Below are 13185 nucleotides of genomic sequence, written 5' to 3' on the forward strand. Positions count from 1 at the left end.
ATCCCAAGCCATTCAGGAACCAGGAGCTCTTCCAGGTCTCCCAAGCAGGTGCAGGGTCCCAGGGCTTTGGGCCGTCCTGGACTGCTTTCCCAGGCCACAAGCAGGGAGCTGGATGGGAAGCAAAGCCGGCAGGATTAGAATGGCGCCCATATGGGATCCCAGTGTGTTCAAGGCGAGGACTTTAGCTGCTAGGCACGACCCCCGGGCCCTCACATACATTCTTGACACTTGGATATAAACTCGAAGGCAAAATATGTGAAAGCATATGATTATATTGGAGGGGAGAGCATCACAGCATAGATGGCCAAGTCCCCACTTGGGATGCTCACATTTTGTGCCTGAGTCTGGTTTGAGTCGAGGCTTCTCTGCTTCCAGTCCAGCTTCCTGCTGTGGTGCCTAGGAGGCAGCAGAACATTGCACAAAGAATTCTGTCTCACATGAGAGCCCCAGTAGAATTCCTGGCATTGGTCTCACCCAACCCTGGCTGCAGACATTTGGGGAGTGAACCAGCAGATGGAAGAGGTCTCTTTTTGTCTCTCCACCACTCTACCTCTCAAATAATAAATAAGTCGTTATTGCACATACAATTTCAAAAAGATTTGCCTAGGGAATTTTGCTGGGTTCTAGAAGGCGACAGTGGCTCAAGTTTTTCTGGATCATCCAGAGGGTGAGGGTGAAGTCTCCTCTGGTCATAAAAAGGCTGTGGAATGCTAGAAAAATCCCACAGTGCTTAGTTGAGTCAGTGCAATAGAGTTGCGTGTTATGCTCTCTATATTACAAGCTCTTAGAGTTTTCCCACATAGGCACAAGCTCGACTTTAGGGACATTAGGGGGATCGTATCTTTCACAGAAACACGGAACTGTGTAGGTTTGACGGGTTTACACCGGCAGTTTGGAGCGATGAAGGCAGATCAACAGTATTAACCCCAGGCTCTTCTTAGCAGGTCACTGTGTAAGTTTAGGTAACTAGTGAGCGAGAATTTTAACATTCAGGTCAGTGGGGCTGTCCTCTGGGTTGTCTCTCTAACAACGCCCGGCGGGGGGCGGGGGGTTCCCACCTCCTACCCGGTTCCTGTGATAAAGGCACGGCCTTTGCTGGAGCCGGGTCTCCGGCAGGAGCATCTGCGGCCATGGGTTGTGGCGCCAGCAAGAAAGTGGTCCCAGAGCCGCCCGCGCTCTCCCCATTCACACCGCAGGGAGGAGCGGGACCCGGGCCCGAGGCGGTGGCCCAAGCGGCTCGACAGATGCAGGTGGCCCGCTTCCGAGCCAAGTTCGACTCCCGGGTCCTAGCAAGGTAAAGCGCAGAGGAGGGGGACTTGAGGATGGAGTGAGAGAACAACACCGCTGACCAGGCATCCTTCAGCTGGACGAGATGACTTTTTTTTCAGATTCTAGGTCACGAACCTCAGGGCGTTTTCCATGCTTTTTTTTTTTTTTTAACCTGGAACTCTTTTTTTCGGGAAGGCTTTTCTCTAGGACCTCGGGTCATCCCTTTGACAGGCAATCAACGTGGGAGTTAGGGGGGGAACTCTGCAGCCTCTGCGGGAGGCTGGGAGCCTGCCTTATGGCTTCCCCAGAAGCTTCTTCCGAGGTTACAAACGCTGCAGTCTCACTGCTGTTGATTTCACACGCCCCTCTACTTTGTTAAAATCGTTTCCTCTGTTTCCACAGCCTGAAATAAAGTCTTTCCTGGTGTTTTTAGTGGGTGTCATGTGCCAGTTCTCTTTGATACTTCCGAGCAGGAAATATAGAGGTTGGGGGAAAGGAGAGCCATGAACTGGGAGAGAATTTCCGATTTGGGAGTTGGGATAAGAAATTCTCCCACCCCTAAAAGGGTCTATGGGAGCGGTGGCCTGCCATCCACATACTCGGACTAGGTCCAGCCAGGCCCGGATTGTGAAAGATTGTCTACTAAATTCAAGGTAACAGTGATTGTTAATAGAGGCATAGAAACAGGTTTTTTTTTTCCTATAGAATCTTGCCAGAATAGGATGTGCTTGCTGAAGGCACAGCAAACCAGTTACTGAAAGCGGGGAAGTGGAAAGAAGTAGCTTAATTCTGGAACTCCCAGAGGGAGAGTTACTTTGGTAGTGCCTCTTTCTTTTGGGACTGAGTGATGGTTAAGGATAGTGAATCCTGTGCACTTGGGATAGAGCAGTGTGTGATTGCCTCCTACGTGGTTTAATTGGTCAGTAACAGGGCCCAGCCTGTTTCTTTGGTAACAAGAAAATTGATCTCCTGGTCTGTCAGGTGGCCGATTGGGAATGACTTTGTTTGCTGGTGGTTTTAGAATCCTATGGAACTCTCCGAATAGAAGCTAGCACTAAGTTGTAAAGTATTGAGTTCTGAATTAGGGGTCTTGTATTGCCAACTGCTCCCTTCATGTAATGAGTTCATCTTTGGCAAGGAGTTGACTTGAAATCATCCTTGGGAAAACTGAGAAACTAGAAGCCGAGGGAGGGATACTGAGTCTTGATAAAATCTACATTAAAGGCATGGGGTAAGGACTAGACTTCCAACAGAGTCAGCCCTGCTCGGAAGCCACTCCTGCCTTTTCTGTCGTGTGCTGTTGGGAATGTTTTTCAGGCTTCCTCCCCTTCCCCTGTGTGGTGTTTGGTGGGACACAGAGATGCCTGGCTCAGCTGGCTTCTTGGGACTCGTCTAGGCTGGGATCTCTGTGCTGTCTTTCTCATGGTGTTCTGCCTTACGTCTGCCAGAACTGTTTCCTGGCTTTCTTGGCAATATTAGGTGTGATGATGGCTGGAGGACTGGTCTTGTACCTGCTACACTTAGAGAAGAACTAAATCAGCTAATGTACCTGCACCTGACTTTTGAGCAGATACCATGCTGTCAAGATAGAATTGCGTAAATGGCACTTTGGCCATCTATATTCAAAGATGATGCTATTCTGGTCTTATCGCTATCCTCCTAACTCCCACCCCTGGGTAGTTCTAACCTCTTAGAGTACAGAAGACTCATGGAAATACTTTGGTTCTTGATGTTGGAAGAGATGCCAAGACTTAGCTACAAACTTATCTTTAACTTTTCAGAAGTTGAGTCCCAGAAGGTGAAATGATTTGTTGAAGTTGGTGATAGGTCCTTTTTCTGCATTATGGTTCCATTCTTGTTGGATAGAGAACATAGAATTTAAATCTTACCATATTCACTTTCTTCTTGGCAGCTTCTTACAATTGTTCCTATCAAACAGATTGTGATATTATTTTCCTATTTTATTTTTGTTTTAATCCATTTCGACAAATTCCCACTTTGAAGCAGCTGAGGTTATAATAATGTTTCCAATGTATGTGGTCTCTGGAAGGATGTGAAACTGGACCAGCTATAAAGTTGACTCTGAGGGGATAAGCATTTGGTGCAGCAGTTTATGCAACACGTGTTTACTCTCTTACTGGAGTGCCTAGGTTCAAGTTTCAGCTAGTAGCTTCAGCCCAGCCTAGCACCAATGATTCAAAGCATTTGGGGGGGTAAATCAGCAGATGGATTCTGTTTCTCTCATTTGGGGAGAAACAGAGAAACAGAATCCATCTGCTGATTCAGCCCCCAAATGCTTTAAATTATTTAAAGAAATAAAATCCCACCCCCCAAAATCTGATTTCGAGGCTGCTTCTTGGAGGTAGAGGGGTTGGAAGGGAAATGGAGGTTAATGCATTGTGCCCTGTTGAATTCCACCCTTACGTAATATTTCCAAAATGATGCTTGATGAATCAGGAATAATATTGATTCAGGGAATGATTCATCTATTCAACATTTATTGCCTCCTGCCTCTGCTAGGTGCCAACGTGCTAGACAGGATTTTGTCACTCATGTAATAAGGAGAGTTACTGACCGTGGCAGGTGGAAGGGACTCCTGAACACGACTGCAGCTACAAGAATTTGTCAAGGATAAGGCTTGGCTCAATCTGAGGCCTTTTGCTTGCATTTTGCTCTAAATCTTGGCGTAGAGCCTAATGCTTCCTCCAATGACAAATTATTAGCATCCCCCCCTCCAGATATTTGGTATATGAAAGTCTCTTAGCTATCAGTGTGATACAACTCCTCTTATCTGAGCAAGGTGCACTTCCTCAGCAATGGTAGTTAACCCGATATCTGATGATTAATTTTACAAGCAAATGAGTTTGCCTGCAGTTCTGGGGACATAGTGCTAAATTAGTATTTGCAGATGCTTTCATCCACATTACAGGTGAGGCAACACTTGGCTGGTCTGCAAAGCAATCAGATTTGAAATGCCTGTGATTATCTTCAAAATCACACTGGGAGTACACGCGAATATAAAAGCAGAGTTGGAAAGAGGAGAGAGGAAGGAATCTATTTAAGATGACTAAATTGCTATCTGTTTTGATAAGGTAATTGGCCAGAAAATTAAATGCACTATATAGAACAAAGCTGTTTTCTGAAAGCTGGTACAGCTGAATGCCATCTTGATTCGGTAAGCACAGGAATATAAGAATATAAAAGTTCCAGCAAGATGAGGCTCAGCACAAGGAAATTAGGCCTTTTAAAGCACAGATTGATTTTGCATTTGCATCTTTGGCATTGAGTATCTGACTTAAAGAATCACCTTCTCTGTGGGTACTCCTTGGGCACATTTTATCCCCCTCTGGAAATCTTACCTGGGAGAGATTTTAATGAAATCACATGAACACTGAACTTGTGGTTCAAATAAAAAATTTGGATTCTCTTCCTGACTTGTAAACAACCACTTGACTAACCCATTCTTCAAATTTCTTCATTGATCACATGAGGTATGTGTTTAATTATTCTTTGATATTATTTCTAGAGACAAAGGTAGGAGATTAAATCATAAATGCAGAGGTTTCAATTTGAGATGATTCTTATATTTAAGTAGAAGTTTGCACAGGTAATTCAAGTTTAAGATCCCTAGCTTTGAACATTGGAGCTGACTCCTTGGCCGCTGTGTGAGTTTTGTTTTGACACCAGTTTGCGTGTCACTGACATGGGAAGGAACTGTGTCAGAATTCCCTTTGCTTCCTAGAGATTGCAAGGGCAGGAAGAGAAGGCTGTGCAAGTTTGGAAAGCTGCTGACTGCAGTGTAGCTTTGACACTGCCCTGAAACCTGACTCTGACAATAGCACACCCATGTTTACTTTTTCTGAATGCAGGAGAGGTGCCTGGGACTGCCCAGTACAAAGTTACAAAGAAGTGTGTTGTTGGTCCCTCCTCTCTAATACGATATATCTGATTTATTTTGAGAACTTGTAAATGGTAAACCTCTCTGATTTGATTTTGGCTGTTGAAGAATGAAAAAAAGGACTGAAGGAAGGGTAGGAAATGGTAAAGGTTAGGAAATTTTGGTGAAACTAATTGGAAGGCATTGGATCTGAATCCCATTCATTCCAACTGCAATTTTTGTCACCTTGGGAAAAAATAACATACTTATCTGAAAAGGGGGAGAGAATATTATGATTATGCCACCTAGCATAGCTCCTGAGATAAAAAGATTTTTTTAGGGCCCAGCGTGGTAGCCTAGTGGTAAAGTCCTTGCCTTGCATGTACCAGAATCTCATACTGGCAGCTGCCCCACTTCCCTTCTGGCTTCCTGCTTGTGGCCTGGAAAGCCACGGAGGACCCTGTAGCCACATGGGAGACCCGGAAGAAGGTCCTGGTTCCTGGCTTCGGATCAGCTTAGCTCCGGCTGGCCTTTTGACCACTTAAGGAGTGAACCAGCAGATGGAAGATTTTTCTCTCTGTCTATCCTTCTTCCTGCAAATCTGATTTTCCAATAGAAATAAATACAAAAATTTAAAAAGAAAAGATTTATTTTTAAAAACATTACTTTAAATTTAATTTTTTTATAAAGACTTATTTGTTTGAAAGGCAGAGTTACTGAGAGAGAATCTTCCATCCAGAAGTCCACTGTCAGATGGCCACAGTGGTTGGGCTGAAATCAGGAGCACGGAGCTTCTTCCAGGTCTCCCACGCACGTGTTGGGACCCTAGCACTTGGACCATCTTGGGCTGCAGGGACCTGGTTCTGAAGCAGAGCAGCTGGGGTCATGAACCGGTGTCCATGGTGGGTGCCAGAGTCTCCAGCGGTGGCTTTGTCCGCAACCCGAATTCGCTGCTTCAGGAAAAGATTAAAAAATTTCCTGGCACACGCTAAGTGTATAATAAATGATAACTGTTGTTAGTAAGAACATGTCTCTACCAACTGATTGCCTTTTTATCTATTGCTTGTATTTCCAAAGAGGATCTGCGGTGGATTTCCGAAATAATCAGCAAAACCGAGTGATAATGAGCCAGTAGGGTGGTGGAGGCGACTAGAGACAGGATGGGGGGAAGTAAGGGGCTCGGGTACGCCTGAATGGATAACTGATTTTGTTCTTCTGCCCCTCAGGTATGACATCCAGGCTCTCATCGGGACGGGCACGTTCAGCAAGGTCGTCCGGGTGGAGCAGAAGATCAGCAGGAAACCTTTTGCCATCAAGGTGGTGGGGACTGCGGTGAAGGAAGGCAGAGAGGCGTGCGAGGCTGAGCTCAGCGTCCTGACGCGCGTCAGTCATCGCTATGTCGTGCAGCTGGTGGAGATCTTCGAGGCCCACGACCGAGTGTACCTGGTGATGGAGCTGGCCACAGGCGGGGAGCTCTTTGACAGGCTTGTTGCTCAGGGATCCTTTACGGAGAGGGACGCCATCCGAATCCTGCGAATGGTGGTTGAGGGCGTTAGCTATTTGCATGCTTTGCGAATAACTCACAGGGACTTAAAGCCGGAAAATCTGTTGTACTATCACCCAGGTGCAGAGTCGAAAATTCTTATCACCGATTTTGGTCTGGCACACTCCGGGAACAGAAGTGGTGACTGGACGATGCGGACGCTCTGCGGGACTCCGGAATATGTTGCCCCAGAGATTTTGCTCAGAAAACCTTATACCAGCGCTGTGGACATGTGGGCCCTGGGAGTAATCACCTATGTTTTGCTTAGCGGCTTCCTGCCATTTGATGATGAAAGCCATTCAAGGCTGTGTAGAAAAATTCTGAAAGGGAAATACAATTATACAGGGGAGGTAAGAGATTCTTACTGGATTCCTATAGCGTTGGCTGAGTAGGCTTTCTCATCCTTGGCACTGTTGACTTCTAGAATTGATGATTCTTTATTGGGATGCAGGTGGCTCCTGGGGTTGGCAGGGGACACCTACTGCCCTGTGCCCCATAAGACATTTAAAAGCCTCCCGGGGCTTCCACCACTAGATTCTAGCAAGACACTTGCCCTTGCCATGACTCTGAAAAACATCATTTAAAAAGTGTGTCTTGGCGTGGCTTCACCTCCCCTGACTGAGAACCATTGGTCTCACAGGGTCAAGGCCTGGGGGAAGGAGCCATCTGTGGTCTTAGAAAGATAATCAGCTGGTAGAAACACGTTCTTACTAACAGCGGTTATCGCTTGACATTGAGAGTTTCGTGGCTAGGTGAGTTTGTCCGCAGGTTTTCCTGCAATCAGCATACAGAGCCCGAGCTGTGTACCCAGAGGCTCAGCAGGACGCCTGCGTGTTTGGCCAGAGCTTTTCTTCAATCTCGATGATCCTTTTGGGGATGTAGTGTTTCCTCCGTGCACTGTTTAACCTCACAGCTTGTGTGAAATATTTATCCATTGTGTAAGCTTAGAACTCCTGTGTTGGCGAATGTGTTAACTTTACATGTTGATTGGGGTAGGGAAGAAAAGTTGCCTGAGCTTGTTAGGGAAGCCCAATGCCAAGAATTTTTATGTATAGTAAGTGAGCACATTTATTTTACTTTTCTTATGAAGAAAAATATCGATAGGTTTATTACATGTACAGATGTTGATAACATCTGTATGTACAGCAAAATCTCAAGAACATTAAAGTTAAGTAACAGCTTTAAAAACACTCTCCATTCTGAGTGAACTTGACTAATTTATTCTGCACGTATGCTTTATAGAAATTCATACAAATTATCATGAACTCATATAGAGAAGACAAGATGAGAAGAATTCACAAATAATGCAGTATCATTCATTTAAATGTATGAAAAAAACCCACTTCAGCCTTAAACACGACTGAAGAAAACAAAACACCATTTTTTTTTTTTTTGACTTTCAAGTTGATGAAGATAAAACTACTCAATTATATTCATGACTATTAAGGGTACAATCCAGTTTACTGCTGGTGGAACTCAAATTGTCACAGGTGTCTTAGAAAGTGTCTTAAGAATACTCATCTGCAATTTAAAAATTGCATGTTGTGACCTGGCAGTTGTGTTGCTAAGATTGGAAGGGACCGCGCAGGTTCAAAGGGATGGAGCAGGCCTGAATGCAGCAAAGCTTTCAGTGCAAGAATGCTCACCTGAACTGTGTTGAAAGGGACCCAGGGGGGTTGCCTGAGTAAATAGTGGGCTATCTGTGAGATAAAACATGGCTGTCTCCACATTCAGCAGGTTTAACCATTAAGGATATTGGAAAATGTTCCCAATATGCCTCCATGCAGAGGAAAAGCAGCAACATAACTGCAGCTAATATGCTCAGGATCCTGTGGGAAGAGATACGCTTTGGAAAAAGGCTGTCATTTTTGTCCCTCTTCCCTCCCTAGTTTAAATCTAAGGGGCATAAAGTTTCTTATCTCCCATGCAAGTACTAACCAGGCCCGACCCTGCTTAGCTTCCGAGATCAGACAAGATCAGGCGTGTTCACGGTGGTATGGCCTTAGACCATAAAGCTTCTTTTCTTAAACCCAGGCATAAACAATGAATGTTTCTAGGAATGATAGTGGTGTGTTTCATTTTACTGTATATATTGCATCTTTTAGATTTATTTATTTGAAAGTCAGAGAAAGAGATCTTTTATCTGTTGTTTTACTTCCCAAATGACCCCAAGGGCTGGGACTGGGCCAGATCAAAGCCGGGAGCTTAGAATTCCATTTGAGTTTGCCACATGGGTGTCAGGAGCCCAGTTTGGGAAGGTGACCCACCGGAAGCCTAGCAGCTTGTTCTCAACCGGTACTCCTATACTGTATTTACCACTAGCTGGCTCCACTGCTGCAAGCTGCAGCGCCACAACAAACATTGCCACTAGATGTTAGCTTTAGGTAGAAGAGCTTGTAACTAGAAGAGAAAAATCAGTTTTTGTGTATTTATTCATTTTGGGGGCAGGTCATTGTCTTAACTCTGTTAACTGGTGCCTGTGAATAGAAGAGGGTGAACGATGTGAATCATAAATATGATTCTTTTATCTCCTTGGGGGCATGCCACAAGTCCCCAGGAGAACTCCTGGTACCCTGATAGGGAGGGATCTGTGGGCAAGCCTTGGACAAAGAGAACCCTGAGTAGAGAAGCTAATTTGGAAGCAGGTTCAGACAGCTAGGGAAGGAAGTAGACCCTGGCTGGTAGACCCAGAAGGAGGATAACAAGGGATGGAGCTGGATCACTAAATGGGAAGCTGGGAATATAGGGCAGAACCCAGGAAAGGGAGGCAGCTGGAGGAATGTTCTGGAAATGCTGTCACAATGTTGGTGCTCCTGTAGGCGGAGGGGTGTGTGGTGCTAAGACAGCCAGACTCTTAAAGCGTCTGGTGGAGGGTAAACATTAGAAGAAAAATGTCCTTTCAGAAATCGAGAAGCGATGAACTAAAATCATTTCTTGTTTTGTTTTTCCTGATCTGAAGGTAAGCCTAGGCTTCTATAGAACGTAAGATCCCATCTCTCAAAGTTGTTTTTATTTCCCAAGCTAGTAAGTAGTGCAATTGCTGTATTAAATTTCAGCTTTATGCCTTTGTGTTGTCATTTGAGGCAGTTTGGCCAGCTTGTAGAGAAGCGAGAAAAGCACATGAAGTACCACATGAGAAAAGGAAGACAAAAAGGCCTAAATTATCCACAACTATCACATTATTAAATTACTGAGCCATCTCGGGATAAAGGAAAGAGCTGATTTTTTTTTTTATATATGTATTGCTCATTACCTCTTAACACAGGGGTTTGTGTTTTGACGGTCTGCATTTTTTATCATGCTAATGATAAGGGAATTGACTTGAAAATTATTGGATAATATTCATATCCCAGTTCTTTAAATCTGAAAAGTACTTCAAAAGCTTATGGGAATATGAAATTAAAAGCTAAATTTACTTCTGGAAATCTGTAAGTAGCATTTCCCCACCACGTATTTGCATGAGCTTTTTGCAGACCCCTCCTTCAGTCAATGAGTGTGTCCACAAGCGCTGAGGGAAGTAACTCATGAGGACTCAATAGCAAGAAAAACAACATACCTCTACACGATATCTTGTGCCTTGAAAACCATTTTTCTCTGCTTGATTTAACTTAGATTTAGAAAAAAATGCCACGAAAGTGATGGACTTTGCTCTTTTGGAGGAAATGATGTGACGGACCCTAAGGTTGCTGAGCTGTGGGAAGCTGGGGAGCCTGCCTAGTTCAGACCGCAGTCCGGTGCTTTTGCCAGGATAAGATGATGACATTTATGCAAGCCTGTTAAGCTTCACTGGAGATAGGATGGATATGAAGGCTCCTCGTCTGGGAGATGGTATCAAGTTCGAGCACAGACGTTCCTTGAAGGTGTGGCTGTGGCTTCTAATTGGCTTTGTTCCTGTAACACTTCTAGTTGAAAAGTTTGAGCGAATATGCTTCATTTTATTCATTTATATCAGATGTATATCATTAGTCTTTTTTTAGTTTATTAAATACTAACAAAGAGACAAATTAGAATAAAAAGATAAAAATAAAAGAGCCTCTCCCTTTCTTCCTGTGCCAGGCCTTTCTTAATAAGCACTGTGCAATTGACTTCCAGATACTCTGCGGTTGTTCTTTATGGCTCAAGAATTCGGTGATTTATGACTCGTATTTGAATAATAAGCTTCAGTGGAAAAAAACTCTTTTTCTCTTTTCCAGTACACCAGTTACCTTATTTTTTTGCAACTGCATTTTAAATGTACATTCATTTAAGGGTCATCTTAATGGGCTCTCCATAAACCTTGCTGCACACATTTTATATTCATTCCAGAAAGACTCAGTGGCTTGTCTGAGAATGCTCCATTAGAGCCATCTAATGTAACCTTCACTGAAATAGCCTCGAACCAGGTAAATGCGTCTGGATGTGAGGCCAGGAGATGTCTAGCCGGCATCAGAGGGCACATCGTTGTGTAAGCCATTGTCGTGCCTCGTCTAGACTTGCAGGTTTGCATTTTAGCTTTTCTGTGTTTGGAGTGTTTGGAAAATATGTTCATTTATTTCATGACTTTTGTTTTTGGGAAAAGGATCTTTCCCCAGTTCATTCAGCTAAATAAGCTGAAGGAAAAAAAAAAAAACCAAAAACCAAAAAACAAAAAAGGCTCCGCATTGGAGAATTGGTTCCTTGACTGCTTTCTTTTGGCATTGTATTAATGAATGTTAGGAGACTGAAGAGTGTGATATTTAGGTATACGGTCTGATTTTCCTTCCATAGGGCATGACAGTGGATTGTAAGGATTACCTTTCTTTCAAGTGAGATGCAGTTTTTAGAAGAATGCTCATTAACCAGAAAGCATGTTTGAGATACAGCAAATGCATGGGCAGTTTTCCTCAACATTCCTCCTCAGAGAGGACAAGGCATACGAAACCATGCTTTCATCCGAGAGCTGTGTGCCTGTAGGTAACGTTGAAAGCAAAACTGAGTGTAAAAGCCTTCTTGTCTCTCACTCCCCTCTTCCCGTCCTTACAAATGGCACTATAAATTGCTGCTTTTCCACTTAAACTATGTGCACATGAGGGGCATATTGTAGCATGGCACAGCTTTGCTATGTGCCAAATGCCATTTGCAGCCTGCTGATTGGGAACAAGAAGGCCCTGGGTTTGGGGACGTGAGGGTAGGTGGGTACTGTACTCAAGGGCTCTTTCTGCTCTCCCCCTCCTGCTGTGCAGTTCTTAGTCCAGACTAAGCTTTCAAAGAGACAAAGAAGGTGATGATTTCTCAGTCCTTTCCACTTCACACTCCCCATTCTGGCTCATCCTCAGATGATCAGGACGTGACAAACTCTTCCCAGTGTTCATGCGCCTCATCACCAACAGCTGCTTTGCCTTGTCCAGTTCCTGGTAATGTGATGCATGAACACAATGCTAAGAATGCTTTGTTGGACAAGTTTCTGGAAAGGTCATTTTCATTCGTTGCACAGACAACCTGGAGGAATTTCTGTGTTTCTTTTTCTTCTTTTTCTTAAGAGTTTTATTTTTCTTTTGTTTCTTTTTGCTTTTGTATATTTCAAAAGTGGATTGTTAGGCTCACCAGTAACTCTTCCATGTGTTTATTGGAAAGTGACATTTTGGATTTGATAGATAGTCGTGTGTGTAGTTAAGAAAATGATATTGTATACATTTAGTTTATTTTGTTTTTCTTCTCAGCCTTGGCCAAGCATTTCCCACTTGGCAAAAGACTTCATAGACAAACTACTGAAGTTGGAGGCTGGGCATCGCATGTCGGCCAGCCAGGCCCTAGATCACCCTTGGGTGATCAGCATGGCTGCGGAAACTTCCATGAAGAATCTGCAAAGGGTCATTGCCCGGAACCTCTTGCGCAGGACATCTCCCCATTCTCAGAGCCCTGGATCTACACAGTCATCCAAGTCAGGACAGTCCCAGAAAGCTAGACGAATGTGGAGCACCAGAAACACAAGGATTCCAGAATTGCCGCTACCTGCACTTCTGTAAGAAGATGACCTTGAAAGCCATCTTATCTAAGTCACATTAGACCAACAGAGACCACTGTGTCCCGATCAGGGCACCCTGAAGCTCTAAGGACACAGCAGTGTGTGGCTCCTGCTGGGTAATGGTGACTTATTTACTTTCAACATTTTTGATCTGTATGTTTTCCTCTATTTGGCTTTGTTTCCCTAAAAATAAATCATTGCAAAAGATTAATAATATGACAAGTACTATGTGCTTAGCTAAAGTTCTCTTCAGTATTAAATGAATTAAGTTATATGTTATAGAGATGAAGCATCAATATGTAAAAGAATGATTAATCATGTGTAAAAGGTATAGGTATAGGAAATAAGTGAATTTATCTTGAAATTTACTGATTTCTATTTAAAAGCCAATGTACAATTTTAGCTAGTTAGCACTTGAGGTAGTCACAGGTATTTTTTAAATTTCATATTTAGTGTGCAAAGTATTAAGAAAATGTAATCATGAGGCACATAAAGATCTTAAGAAATAGTTTG

General features: G+C 43.7%; 1 protein-coding gene across 1 annotated transcript; it reads left to right on the plus strand.

The window, feature by feature from the left end:
* Nucleotides 1-1130: 1130 nt before the first annotated feature.
* On the plus strand, nt 1131-12673 carry PSKH2 (protein serine kinase H2). Its single transcript, XM_040995344.1, has 3 exons — nt 1131-1294; nt 6373-7039; nt 12368-12673. Exons 1-3 carry the CDS (start codon nt 1131-1133, stop codon nt 12671-12673), a joined length of 1137 nt encoding a protein of 378 aa, XP_040851278.1.
* The last annotated feature ends 512 nt before the right edge of the window (nt 12674-13185 follow it).

This window comes from Ochotona curzoniae, unplaced genomic scaffold (genome assembly GCF_017591425.1).
Source record: "Ochotona curzoniae isolate NIBS_2020 unplaced genomic scaffold, NIBS_Ocur_1.0 contig_1071, whole genome shotgun sequence".
In the NCBI taxonomy this organism is placed as follows: Eukaryota; Metazoa; Chordata; class Mammalia; order Lagomorpha; family Ochotonidae; genus Ochotona; species Ochotona curzoniae.